Raw genomic sequence first — 14437 nt, 5'->3', positions numbered from 1 at the left:
CCTGGGAATTGGGCGAATCTCTTGCCGACGGGCCGTCTCCGGGGGCCTCGTGTTTGAGGTCCCTTGCGACAAGCAGGAAGAGAAGGCGGACCTTCTAGCGCGGCGGATGAGTGTCGCATTGGAGGGTTTTGGGGTGCGGGTCTCCAGGCCTGCCAGGTGCGTCGGTTTGCGCCTGACGGGTCTGGATGACTCCGTAACCCGGACGGAGATAAGAGCCGCCATCACCGCGGAAGGTAGCTGTAAGGAGGGCGACGTGACTGTCGGGGAGATAGTCCGCCGTCCTCGGGGAATGGGAACAACGTGGGTGCGGTGTCCTGTGGACGCCGCGAACGCGATTATGAAAAAGGGATTGAAGGTGGGTTGGAGTAGCCCAAAGATAGGGCTGCTCCGGGCCCGCCCCCTCAGGTGCTACAGGTGCCTTGGCGTGGGTCACGTCGGGGCCCTGTGCACCTCCCGATGGACCGCAGTGGTCTTTGTTACCGCTGCGGGGTCAGCGGCCATCGGGCCAGAAAGTGCCCTGCGGCGGCCCCGAGATGTCCGCTTTGTGCGGACTCGGGGTTGCCTGCTGGGCGCTTGATGGGGGGGGGGGCGAGTTGTGCTCACAAGGGTGGGAGGGGGGGACGAGGGCCACCGAAGACGGCGGTTCCTCCTCCTCTTCTACCCTCCGGACAGGCTTCGGCCTGTCCGGGGGTCGGGATGGTTGAGGATGATCCGACCTCTAGGGGTTGCTCCTCCTCGGCTGTCTCTGGATGACAGTAGTTCGGCGGTCTGAGGGGGCTTGGGGGGATTCCCTAAGGGGTTTCCCTCACTTGTTCGTGACCCGGGCCCTCGGAGTAGGTGGGCCTCGGGGGGGTGGAAGTCTGAGAGACCCTCTGCCCCCTTTCCCCCCTTGGGGCCCGTGGGGGGCCGTGGCCCGAGGGCGGTTACTCGGGCTGCGACCCTGTCCCCTCACTAGGGGGCGCGGCGGTGGGTATCGTGGTACCTGCCGCCGCTTTAGATTAGATTCCCTAACTGGGAGACCTGGGGGGGGGGTTGGGGAGGTCGGGTTATTTGCCCGCTCCTTGGCTTCACCCCGGGCGAGAGGGAAACCCTCGATAGGGTTCGGTGGGGGCCTTCCGGATGTAATATTTCTTTTAGTTCCCGGTTGGCCCTGCGAGAACACCAAAAGTAGGCCACGCGTCAGGTTTTTAGCCGGTAAGAGTCCGACATAACCTACCGCCCCACCGCCGGGGCGGAGGTACTCATGAGAGTTTTCCTGACGTAAAAAAAAAAAAAAAAAAAAAAAAAAAAATAAAAAAAAAAAGAAAGGCTGGTTATATCTCAATTATCGACTTGAGCCAAGCCTACTTCCAAATTCCGCTTGCTAAAAAGAGCCGGGAGATAACTGCTTTCGCGGTACCGGGAAAAGGCCTCTTTCATTTCAAGCGAATGCCGTTTGGCCTAATTGGAGCTCCCGTGACATTTCAAAGATTATTAGACCGCTTAATCGTACTGGAGATAGACCCGTGTGCTTTCGCATATTTAGACGACATTGTTGTTGCTATTATACCGAGACTTTTGAGGAGCACTTAGAGTGGTTGGGACGAGTCTTTAAACGTATTCGCGAAGCGGGCTTAACTATAAACCCGGATAAAAGTAAATTCTGTCGTTCGCAAGTTAAATACTTGAGATTTTTGGTCCAGAGGGAGGGCCTGAAAGTAGATCCCGACAAGACCGTACATTTCAAATTCTCCATGGCAAAATATAGAACCGGCGCCCTAGATTTATTTTCCTTGCGGGTAAAATAACACAGAAGATCACATTGATATCGAGTTTTATGAAGCTGTATATATATCGACAAGACCGTTGCGATTCGAGAGTACCCCACACCGCGTAACCTTCGTCAATTGCGTCGATTCATTGGCATGGCGTCGTGGTATCGCCGCTTCATCCCGCAGTGTGCGACGTGTTTAAAGCCGTTAACGCGTTTACTAAAGAAAAATCAGCCGTGAGAATGGGGAGAAGCTCAGAAATCCTCTTTCGAGACAATAAAAACGTGTCCAACATCTCCGCCTACGTTATCGTGTCCTGATTTCAACGTACCCTTCGTGTTGCAAACTGATGCAAGTATCTTATAGGAGATTAAGTTTTCTTTAATTTTTCAGTACAATCGGGTGGTGGTGCAAACCGTCCTGCTGTTGCTGCCAACACTGCTGTTGATCCACAATCGCAGAGTGCTAGCGAAGAGGAGGAGGAGAAAGAGGAAAATACCCCCGTGGAGAGAATCGCCGATGGGGTGCAACAGAAGCAACAGAAACAACAGGAGCACCAACAGGCACCTTCAGCAGGAGCACCAGCAGCATCACCAGCCGGCACAGATCGGGCAATTTAATTTTATAGATTTAGTGGTAGAAAACTCGCGTCGGTTTAGAAATTTCCGGATACTCGGTAGGGAAGCCAGTTTTCGAATACGTCCGATACCCGAAGGTGACGATACCGTGCGTTGGCTAAAAAACGTGTTTCGCGAAATTCACGCGTATGCGTCACGTTCGACCGTGCCGGAAGATTACGTTTTATTATCGTTCGATTCAGCGGAACTAACGCACGGTCCGGCAGGGCTATCGTTTCGCCGTTTAAAATTGTGCATTATGCCTTGGATGGGGTGCAGGTGCGTAAAAAATGATTGTTACATTAACAAGAAATGCGGGTGCGTAAAAAACGCAAAACCATGCACAAAACATTGTCAGTGCAGTCGTGATAAATCCATAATTATTTTCAGTATTTATAAATATATTAAAAACGTGGAAACTATTCAGAGAACTCTTAGATGAGAAAATAACTGGTAAAATATCTCTCAAAACATATGAAGATATAGAAACGGCAATAGACAATAATGCAGTCCAAAAAGCAGCCTGGAAATCAACTCCAGTAAATCAAGTCACTGAAAAAATAATGCACTGCTCAGTAAATATAAAAACCAACATCGCAGAGAAAAGAAAACCAGTCGGGTCACCCCGGGTCTAGGCCCGGTACATCCCCGGCTGCACGGGCTCCAACGGCTGGTAGGGGTTGGCGGCCCTGACTTCAATCGCCCGGTCGGCTGGGACCGTGAGGGAGGAGTTTCTACTCTTCCCGCCGGCCTAGAGGAAGGAAAACCTCGATAAAAAACCAAGGGGATTGGGGGGCTCCCTCTCGGCCATTGCACGCCGGTGCTCCGGCAGGCTCGAGGGGGAGACTGGTTCCATGGGGAGAGAGGTGGGATGGGTGATACCCTGCCTCCCTCTGGGCTGATGGCGGTCGTCGGATCTCTCGGGCAATGGCCCGGTCCGGCGGTCGTCCGGCCCGGAGGGGGGTGGGATTCTTCCCGCCCCACGTCACCCCACTCCCGGGGTTGGGCCATGCACCCATTGCACGCCGGTGCTCCGGCAGGGTGTATGGCCTGGGGTCTTTCCCTCTTTCGGGGTGGGGTAGAGTCGACCGTGCTCCCTTGGTCGGAGGGTCAAAAGGCCTGCGCCCCGCCTTGGCGGGAGCGTGGCGGTCTGGGGCAACCCGGGCTGTTGCGCTGCGGGTCTAGATCGCCCTTCCAATGGGAGTACGAAGATCTCCTCTTCTAGGAGAGGAGATAACCGCCTCTCATCCGCCCAGTACGTGGTGCTGGGTTGGGTTGGGGGGTAGGCCCGCATCAGGGGATTGCACACCAGGGATGTGATCCCACGGTTCCCCTGGTGCGGAGGGCAGTCCCGAGCCGCTCCGACGTAATCGGAGGCCGGGGTCGGGCTGCCTGGGTGGGAGACCCGCCGGGCCGCTGGGACATATTCCCAGGTCGGGGTCGGCGGGTGTCACTGGACGTAAGGGCCGGTGACGAGTACGGAGTCCGTTGGGTCGGCGGTGGCGTGGGTGCTCCGGTGTTCCCGTTCGTGCGCGGCGGGGACCGGGATCGAGCTTGCTTCGGCCGGGGCTGGGATCGAGGTTTCTCGGCCGGCCACCCCCCGTTGCGCGCGGGCGGGGGTGGCGGGGTGCTCGCGTTGGCGTCGATCGGCGGACGGTGCCTCAGGGGTCGGGGGCGGTCTCTGGGGGTCCCTAGGGACCTTCGGTGGGCGCTCTCGATACGGGTGTGGCGAACCCGGGGATACCCGAGGGCTCGGGCAGGCTGGGCTCGTGAGGTGGGCGAAGCCAACCAGCCTAGGGGAAGGACACCCCGAATAAGAAACCAACATAAAACCTCATGGAAAATGTCTTCTGGGGAAAAAACGTTTACTGGCTCAGGGGATTCGGACCCCCAGGACCCGGCGGAAGGAGAATACAGTCCCAGTTCTCATCCGTCGTCATCCAACGATGGGCTCAACAAAGCATTAAAGGCGAGCGCAGTGAAGGACGCTCGCGAAAAGGAAGGGATGTTTAAACATCCATGCGAGAGGGAGCCTCCGGAACGGTTACGTCCCGGACCAAAGAGCTCTAAAAGTAGGGATTCCAGCGCTGAGAGCTGGAAGAAAAATAGATCTAGAGGCAAAGCAAAAAAGGGGACGGACAGAGCCTTCTCTCGAGAGTCGGAAGGGTCGTTCGTGTCAATGGAGGTAGAGGAAGAGGACACAGACGTGGAGGTGGTGGAGACGGAGGGGGGCCTAGTAGCGCCACCCTCAACTCTCGCTCCCACAGAGGACCCCGCGGATAAATTAATATCCGAATTCAGGGGGTTCCTCAGAAAATATCTTGGGTATTCCCAAGATACACTCCGGCAGGTGCTCGGGGCAGAATGCCCAAACATCTCCATGGTGTGGAAGGAGGGTGGACAAGGGAGAACTCCTGAGACCTTCGAGATCTACATTAATAGATTGAAGGAGGCGAAGGAGCATCTCATCGTAGAGGCCCTCGAGTTGAGAAACTTGAAGGAAGGCATAGGGCAGGTCAACCAGTCGCAAAACAGGAAGGCCTTGGAACTGAAGTTGAGGAAAGATCTGGAAAATGCTCCAACCGAAACTCTACCGAGCTACATTGTGGAGTCGGTGGAGAAATTGGATAGAGTACTGGAGAAATCCAACAACCTCAAGGGGGAGCACCAAAGCGCCTTGAAAAAAGCGGCCGCGACGATCTCGGCAGCACTGACACACCTGATCGCGAGGAGGGACGGACACGAAGATGTCCACGAAAGGGAGGCGGAAATTGAGAGACTCCGGCAGAGATCAGCCGAGTTGGAGAATACAGTTAAAACGGTGACGGAGGAGAACGACAGCATGAGAAAAGAATTGTCGGCACAACAACAAATGTTGACAGGAATGCAGGGTCAACTAGACTGGTTGAGGGAGGAACTCCAGAAGGGGGAGAGAGGAAAGGTTCAGCAAAATAGGAAACAGAGCCGAGAGGCGGTAACAAGGAAGAGGAGAAAGGCGATGTTGTCCACCTCTCCTTCATCAGCCTCTCAATCAGAGAAAGAGGACGGGGGTGATGAGGCGCCCATGCTGACAGTGACACCTCAAGATGAGGAGATGAGAGAGGACCATCGGGATCCAGCGATAACTCCGTTGCCAGAGACAGGCACGGAGATGGAAACGGGTGGAGAGGGGGACATGGAGGCCCTCAGAAAGAAGGAAAAAGAGGAAGCGGAAATGAGAGCCTCCGAAGAAAATAGAAAGAGGACTATGGCTGAGATAGAGAAAGATGGTGCGGAGCCGGTGTATAGACCAGTACATTGTCAAACAAGATGTTCTTTACGCGATGCGCCAATCCTTTGAATTCCTCGACAAACCACGCGACGCAGTCATTATCGCGACGAAATCGATACGCGGATAATGAGTCGTCGTATGAGCAATGCACGTAATACCCGACGCTAAATACCTTATGGTGTTGGTATATGCCGGACGTTTTAAGATCCGCTGCCGTCTTCTCCAGGGTACATTCCAGGTCGGCGTATACGATAAACGGAACTCGTTCTTTCCTGCCGTAGTTGTTGAATTGCAACCACTTGTCGTTATCATTCGGTAACTTGATCGCGCAGTCGTTCATCTCCCGACAGTCGATGATGTGGGCTTCCAATTTCTCGTTCGTGTAGAAATAGTGCAAACATCTGTAAATAATAAAATTTTTTTTATATATTTTTTTACATAAAAATTATTTTTATTTTTATTAGGATGTATACTCACCGATCGCAAAAGTATTTCCGGCTATGGTGTATGCTCAATTGCGAGCTAACGAGACGCGATAAATTTTTTATCCAGGCGAAATGTCCTACGTTAGCATCTTGCGGATCTTCCACGTACAACAAATTATATGTTTGTTGTTTATCTTTCGATCAATGAACCGTATTGGCAGGATAACAAGTTTCTTGTTTTTTTCAGGATGGCATATACGTTGATTGAAATTCCGTTGATCTTCAAATTTTTTAATTTGACGCAACGACATTGGAAATTCGATGTCTTGTAAATTTAATGCTGTTTTATATGAAGGGTATGAAGATTTTCTATATGTATGTTCCACGACTGAATACAGCGCGGCGACCACCTACCACGCGAAACATGCATTGTCCGTAGATTGCACGTTAATTACCGCTTTCTTTAATTTAATATTTTCCGGTAAATCGATGTAACACCCCGCGTGCAATGGATTATATTTGTTTATATTTAGCATTAAATTATGTATACGTAATAACGCCCACCCGTTATCGCGTTCCTGGAATTCCTCCAGCGTTGCTAAAGTGGGCTCGATAACGCGCAACTTATATCACGCTTCCAAATCGGACTCGCGAAAAAGTTCACAGTTTCCCGTATTGACACTTTTATTTGCGCGTTTATCGCCCGCCACAAACTCACCGTTGAACATTGTGTTTATTTTTACACCGTCATGTTCTTGTATGACGTTCCGCACATGATTGAATACAATGTTTCTCGCATCCTCGAGAAATTTTCGCGGTTCAATGTAATCGGTATTGATTACCGCGCCAGTCAATATGCGGCTTTCGAAAGCCGTATCTATCTTGCGCCATCTGAGTCCTGTCTCACCCGCACTGTATCCGGCACCCACATGCACAAAACGTTGATGTACTGAATCTTTTTCACTTTCGATTCGTGCGATTTGAGCTACCAACGACTGTTGATCGCTGATTGATAATCGACGCCGTTTATTTCCACTTTGTTCTTCCAACACTTCGAGATATTGATTGCATCGCTGCTCCCACGCACTAAATTCTTCGATCGAATTCAGTTGAGCGGCTTGCTCCAACAACTCTTACTCCATATTTTCGTTTCCTTCAATCCAAAGATTCTAAAGACTGCTCGCTCGCTCGCTTGCTTGAGAAAACTATGATTTGAGCACTATTTTCCATCGTTTTATACTTTTCTTCTATCGCTTTTTCTTTTTTTCTTAATCATTTCTTCCTTTTCTACTTTTACGTCACAGAGACGTGACATTCCTTAAACCCTTTTGCCTATTAGTAAAAAATTTCGTTCGAATGATAACATAAACCATGTCCCGACGTAGAGTTCCTCGAAGAATGCGGCAATTGCAGGTCATAATTATACCTGTGCACCTACCATCTGTGCTCAATTTTATAACATTTATCTTTTTCATAAATAATTTTCGGCCGGATGAACCTCCACGGAAAAAACAAAGAATTTGTTCATCCCTGTTTTTCACCATCATGTTGAGAAATACCTCCGCCACCAATAATAGTATATCTACACATCTGATGAAGCAAATCTCAAAATTTCAGGTACTTGCACTCATGCGTAAAAGAGTTTGACTATCTTTACTCTCCCGCTCCCCTCTTGAGCAGCTACGGGGGCGGATGTCCCGACATGTATTTTTATCTATTTTATTTAATTTTTATTAACTACATTCTCTCTCTCATGTATATACTAAAGGATTTTCCCTATAAATAAAAATTATTATTATTATTATAATATATCTATGTATGTATGTATGTATGTATAATACTAATGAAAGGAATATTAATCACACTTTTTTTTTGTATTTTATATTTCAAATATTTATTCATTATATAATTTTTACAAAAATTTGCCATTTATTATTTCCCTAAACATTTTGTCTCTAAAGTACAATATGTCATTCTGCGTAAACGTTATCTCCCTGTTTGCACAGATGTACTCGGCGAACATGCAAGAGAATACACCACAATCGCTACCGTTTGTCTGTTGCGGAATGTTCTTGGCGAAATAAAATTCCCAATCACTCATATCATAAGGTTGTTTCTTTTTGTCAAGACTCTCATTTTGTAAATATAGTTTTAGCGCAGCCAGACATTTCGGATTATCACTGCCCATACTGTTGTAATAAACAATCGTCTTATCGCGAAAATCTATTATTGCCATACACCAGTGAACATCCAAATGTACAGGCACAACCACAAGATCCTGCGCAAATATGTCCACCTTCCTTGTCCATCGCTTTAGCGACGAGTGACCGCCCGACAGAAGTTTCGAATAAAAAAACGTGTTCATCGCGTGCACTTTCGGATACACGTCGGAAGATGTTCCTCTGGCGATTAGCAGGTTCATATAAAAGTTTATCACTTCGTCGTTCAGCCAATTTGAGTCAGCCAGCGTGTAAAGATCCTTCCGCGTGAGCCTCAGACCGAATCCTTCCACCGCCTCCATATTGTGGAAACCCTTGGCAAAAAAGTATAATGTTACAAAATTATGTCATAAAATTATATCACACTCCATTATTTTTAATATTAATTTGTATATTTGTATATAATTGTATATTTACCATGATAATCTGATTGCATCGCTGCTCATTTAATTTTTTCAACGTATTTAACTCTTCCCACGCATTTTGATTTGTTCCCACGCACTTAATTCTTCCATCGCATTGTGCTCCATATTTTCAAGTTGCTCGCTTGCTTGCTTGAGCATACTATGATTCTAACGCTCTTCTTCATCGTTTTCTTCAATCACTTTTTCTCTATCATTTCATCCTCTTCTACTTTTACGTCACAAAGACGTGACATTCCTTAAACCCTTTGAGACCTCAATAAGTAAATAAGCTATTTGCTTATTAGTAAAAAATTTCGTCCAAATGATAACATAAACCATGTCCCGACACGTAGAGTTCGTCGAAGGATGCGGCAATTGCAGGTCATAATTATACCTGCTTACCATTTGTGCTCAATTCCATAACATTTATATGGCTCTTTCATGAATAATTTTTGGCCGAATGTACCTCCACGGAAAAAAAACAAAGAATTTGTTCATCCCTGTTTTTCACTATCTTTTTGAGAGATATCCCCACCAATTAAAGTATATCTACACATCAGGTGAAGCAAATCTCAAAAATCTTGGATACTTGCACTCGTACATTCGTGCGTAACAGTTTCGTGCGTAACAGTCTCGTGCTGCGTGTGTACTTGGTGCGAAACGCTATCGTGTCTTTGATATTTGTGTCATCTCGTCATCAAGTTCATTTTTATAATATAATATATACATTAAAATGGCTGATCATTTTGACGACATTGTGGCTGATGGAGAAGAAGAAAACGCGCTGTCAGACGATAGCGCTTATGAAACTGCGGATAATGACAATGACTGCAGAGAAGTCGTCTTTAGAGCCATGTATCGTCCTGAAATTTTGGCGTTCAATGTGCGCACAAAATATTGCGCCATTTATTTATATTATACAGACGGTTCAAGATCAGGACACAAGGATTGTGCTTTATGTATGAATGCATACGCGAACACTAAAGCCGAGCCAGTATATGTCGTTCGAAGGCATATAAGCAAAGCATTCAACGCAATACGCCATCGTACCTGTGGTAATTGCAGACAGTCGCTGTATGCAATATATCCATGCAATATATGTCCTATTTGCACGAAACAGGATATATGTTGCATGGAAACGTGAAGCCTGATAAAATATCAGCGTAAGTATCACTTTTTAAAATTATTATTATTATTTTTAATAAACCATTATAATCTATTTTATTTTTCTACAGTTTCAGAAGGCTGGGTTGGATCGTAGGAGGGGTTTTAGTCGGTAGGAGTCTGACATAACCGTCCACCTCGCCCCGGGGTGAGGGTATCAATGCAGGATTTCCCTCCGGAAAAAAGGTACTCGGACCCAGGAAAAAAAAGCCCAGTAGACCCAAGTGATCTTGCAAGCTTGAAGACTGCCTCTACTCGCCTCTATTGTTTAAGTCACGTAAACATTGCTATCTATTTGAGATTGAAGCAAAAATGTAAATAACGAATAAAAATGGAATATTGGCATAAATAGTGGCAAAATTATTTTTCAATCTCTCTCTCTTCCGTTTTCATCTAACATTAGCCTTCTCTATGTTTAAATTTGTAACGATGCACCCCCGAACATGCATAGTTCCGGCGCAAACACCTCGCCGAAGCCACCCCGCCGACCACCCGCGGGGTGAAGACCGAGCACGGTGTGCCCATATTTTTTGTAACATGTAATAAAGTCCGCGAACAGACTTAACGCGGCAACCGCCTCACCGAGAACGGCCGAGCGCGGGCTTCCCGCGCGCTTGCGTGAGCATGTTGGGAGGGGCGTGCAGCCCGGGCGAGCGAACAGCGAGCATTCGTCTCGCAGACTTCGTGCGTGAAACATCGTGCGTCATACATAAATTCGGGTCGCATAATTGCATCATCTTTTCGCAGTTAAGTCGTAAAGTATTTGAGATCGGCCTATTCGTGTGCGATAAATAAGATAATTGTGAAACATATACGGATCGGAAAAGGACAACAACGATCGTCACTGAGAGGAAGCCAGCGAGATACATCCTGGCGAGCCATGCCGGCACGTGGAAGGTTCGATGAAGGCAGCCATTTTCTGGAACGTTCAAGAGAACCTTTCGGCATGAGATAAAACGCCCTTTCGAAGTCCTGGATAAACGAGGCGTTGACTTAGTATTTTCGAGATATACTCGTGTATGAACTTCTTACTTGATGATATCATGAAACTAAAGGTAACCTGTTTAAATACTTTTTAGTGTTAACGTTAGACATTCGTCTACCGTTACAAGAGTGGAAACGTTAGATATCGTCTACCGTTACGAGAGTGGAAACGTTAGATACTCATTTAACGTTGCGAGAGTGAGAATCTCTCCTCTCAAGGTTATCCTTTGAACTGAAAATTCGCAGAAATCACGAGATCATGCGAAAGGAAAACTTCCTTATCTTTTGAAAAGAGATTAAAATTTATTTCGAGTCTAATTGTAACACTGAGCTCAGTCTAAAGTATATTAAAGAATTAATCCTTCGGTTGCAACCATTTTAGTTACAAGGAAAACGTTTATTTCTTTCTTTCATATGATTGTTTCATTGTAATTGATTTTGTCATATTCTTTATCGTCTATTACTTTAATTTGCGGACATTCGTTACACTTACTTGTATTACGTACTAAATGAGAATGCGTTCTTTGCGAAATATATAGCTCGTTCCTAGCATTGTAATAACATTATCGAATAACCGTTTCCGTGCGTTGCTATATAAGTTCTTATTCAATTACTTTATAATCTTCTAATAGATATCTTGTGAATTATTAGTTATCTAATCTTACGTTCATGCTGTGGTGAATTAATGTGTCAATCAAAGACTGCCTAGTACAAGATTTAGTCTAGTAAATTCAGTGAGAAACTTATCGCTTATGTTCCTGTTGTTGCTCATGTCATGTATATAGCTTATGTTGTAGTAATCGCTCATGATATAGTATAATGCTTCGCCGAGATTTCGACACTTATTTGGTAATACTCAATCAGTATTAACATTACAAACAACATCACTGAATAGAATGATGATAGTAATTCGTTATTTGAAATAAAAGATTGATGCATTATTTCCCAGATAATATAAATTCGATCTGAAGTGATATTCTTGTATCAATTGATTTATGTTTATGTTTCAAACGATCCTTTCTTTAGAGAAGAATAACTAATTGTAAGCTTGACTACGTCAAGAGAAATTATACGAGAATCTACTATGACAATTCTTCTTGTAATGAAGATTTTATATGATAAAGAAATACCTCAGTAAACCTCAAAGTATATTATGATACATATTTAAAGAAAGGACTGTTCTATAATAACCATTGATTTGTTTCTTTTATGTGTTTTATACATTTATTGTATTTCTACAGTATCTTATATAATCTATGTAATAATTTTGTTCACGAATACTGGGAAGGTTTTAGGGCAGTTTCCCTTCTCCTATGCAACAAATGTTGGTATTCTTTGTGTAGTTCTGCCCACTTTAAACTTTGATTTGAATTACATATAAATCATGAAACGCAATCTCTCTCTCAATAAACGGATTCTTTTCATTTGTTCCTTCCTCATCTAACTCTTGAGATCAGGCTTGTGCGCGAGCTTGTGCAAACAGACAGGAAGCGAAAACTCCCGAATGACGGGGAGCCGTGGGAGAAAGACGGACCAAGAATAAACGCGATATACCGATGTCCGGATAATGGCCAATACGAGGAAGCGACACCGCCAACGAGGGATCAATCGATGAAGTCGACGGGGACACCGACGGGAGGACACATCGACGAAGAGAAAACGACACAAGAGACAACGACAAGCCCGAGCAAAGCGGACACGTCGATTGAGATAATCTACGAGCGATCGCCGGTACTCCGACAGAGACCGGGCAGAAAGAGAAGACAGTGGAGTGTTCGCCGGAAGAGGCGTGAGCACGGTGAATCACACCGCAAGTGGCGTGAAAAGACCAACCGACCGCGAGATTGGTGGCAACTCGCGCGTTTCGCCAAGTGCGAGCAACGCGCGCGACGAACACTTTCGAGCGGGGGTTCGTCGAACGAGAACGTCGGAAGGCGCGAGACCGCGAATCGAGACGGACGCGAACGCGGAAATTTCACGCGAACGAGACGCGCGCGGAGAATAAAATCGAGTCAGTGCGCGACGGAAATTCACGGGCAAATAACATCTCACAAGTTCGCGTAGTTTTAGATAGAGTCCGATTCAAGATCCCGAGCGAGATAGCGACGCGGTGCGCGAGTGGCAGAATTGCGGTGGCGAACGTAGTAGGTGAGAGACTGCTCACGAACGGCAGAGCATCCCAGAGGAGGCAACCGTGGCGGGAATCTGAAAAGTCAACGGGTTAAGGAGATATCACCTGATCAAGCAGCTGTCCGGCTAACAGGTATCTCTGGCTGGCCGATTGAGGTCATACCTAGCGGTATCCAGAGCTCAGGCGATGCTTATCGAGCAGTTGTGGCGGGATTAAAAAAATAAAATTGTTTAAACAAATTGTTCACATTTTAGGTAATTTTCATTACGAATACCTACCTTCTCGGTATATAAAGGTTAAACCGAGTGGCGACCGATGACTAATAGGACAAAATAGCGTACCCCGTGGCCCAATTATGCATCGTTCGGTCACAACCTAACGACCCTTGACTTGAAAAACGGGTATTGGCAAGTGCCGCTCTCACCGGAAAGCCGGCCCGTAACCGCTTTTACCGTCCCGGGAAAGGGCTTAATGCAATTCACCGTAATGCCGTTCGGGTTACATTCGGCGCCGGCTACACGCGTATGTGGTGCGCGACCGAAGCCACTCCGCACGAAGTACCCGACTTCCGAATCGAGCACGGACGGCTGTGGAAGCACGTGCTCCATAGCCTGGACTTTAAAGACACTCCGGTGGGCGAACAATGGAAGGAGTGCGTCCCGAAGGACCAGCGCACCATGATCTTCGAACGGTACCACGACGCGCCCACCGCCGGCCACCTGGGGATCGCTAAGACAATCGCGAGAGTCGCGCTCCGCTATTACTGGCCCGACATGTTCCGCGACATCGCCCGTTACGTGAAGGAATGCCCGACATGCCTGGCGCACAAAGTCGCGCAGGAGAAACCGGCCGGCCAATTGCACCCAACCACCCTCAACCACCCTTGGCAGCAGGTCACCATTGACCCCTTCGGTCCGCTTCCGCGATCCGCCGCCGGCCACGTATGGCTCTTGAACATGCAAGACCGATTCATGAAATGGGTCGAGCTCCGACCGCTGCGACGAGCCACCGCGCCGGCCATCGCAAAATCTATCACCAAAGCCATTATCCTCCGTCATGGATGCCCGGATGAAATCCCGTCGAATAATGACACCCAGTTAAAATTGAAACAACTCGCGAAGTTACTGAACGAGTGCGGGATTCATCACCGATTCACGCCGGCATACGCGCCCCACTGCAACCGCGTGGAGCGCACGAATCGCGTAATTAAGACAACAATCGCGCAATACGTAAAAAGGCACAAAACCTGGGACAAAAACCTACCCGAGCTCCAATTCGCGTACAACACCGCGACGCACGACGCGACCGGCTACACGCCCGCGTATCTAAACCACGGCCGCGAACTACGACGCCCCGGAGAAAACACGCCGCGCAACGCTCCGACCCCGCCGTCGACACTCCACCGCCGCCTAACCGAGGCATACGACCTCGTGAAAATCCAGTTGGCGCGCGTGTTCCAGCACCAGGAGAA

At 47.5% G+C, this 14437-nt stretch overlaps 1 protein-coding gene across 4 annotated transcripts in view; it reads right to left on the bottom strand.

Moving 5' to 3' along the window:
• The window catches only part of LOC143901453 (sentrin-specific protease 1-like), a 156814-nt gene that overhangs the window by 28931 nt on the left and 113446 nt on the right, over positions 1-14437 (bottom strand). Inside the window, exons 1-3 of one of the 4 annotated variants that reach the window (XM_077413785.1) lie at positions 8701-11609; positions 6117-8597; positions 5601-6040 (exon numbers count right to left, since the gene is read on the bottom strand). The exons of 1 other annotated variant lie outside the window; for it this stretch is intronic. In XM_077413785.1, the coding sequence (XP_077269911.1) occupies positions 7977-8597; positions 8701-8703 (624 nt within the window). In that variant the 5' untranslated portion in view covers positions 8704-11609 and the 3' untranslated portion in view covers positions 5601-6040; positions 6117-7976. Of the gene's footprint in view, positions 1-5600; positions 6041-6116; positions 11610-14437 lie in introns of those variants that run through there. 2 more of the 4 variants (XM_077413786.1, XR_013258075.1) reach the window with 2 other exon arrangements.

Source organism: Temnothorax americanus, unplaced genomic scaffold, assembly GCF_048541705.1.
Source record: "Temnothorax americanus isolate GAGA-0224 unplaced genomic scaffold, ASM4854170v1 Scaffold34, whole genome shotgun sequence".
Classification (NCBI taxonomy): domain Eukaryota; kingdom Metazoa; phylum Arthropoda; class Insecta; order Hymenoptera; family Formicidae; genus Temnothorax; species Temnothorax americanus.
The sequence above is the reverse complement of the archived record's forward strand: the minus strand, read 5'-3'. Positions and strand labels throughout refer to the sequence as shown.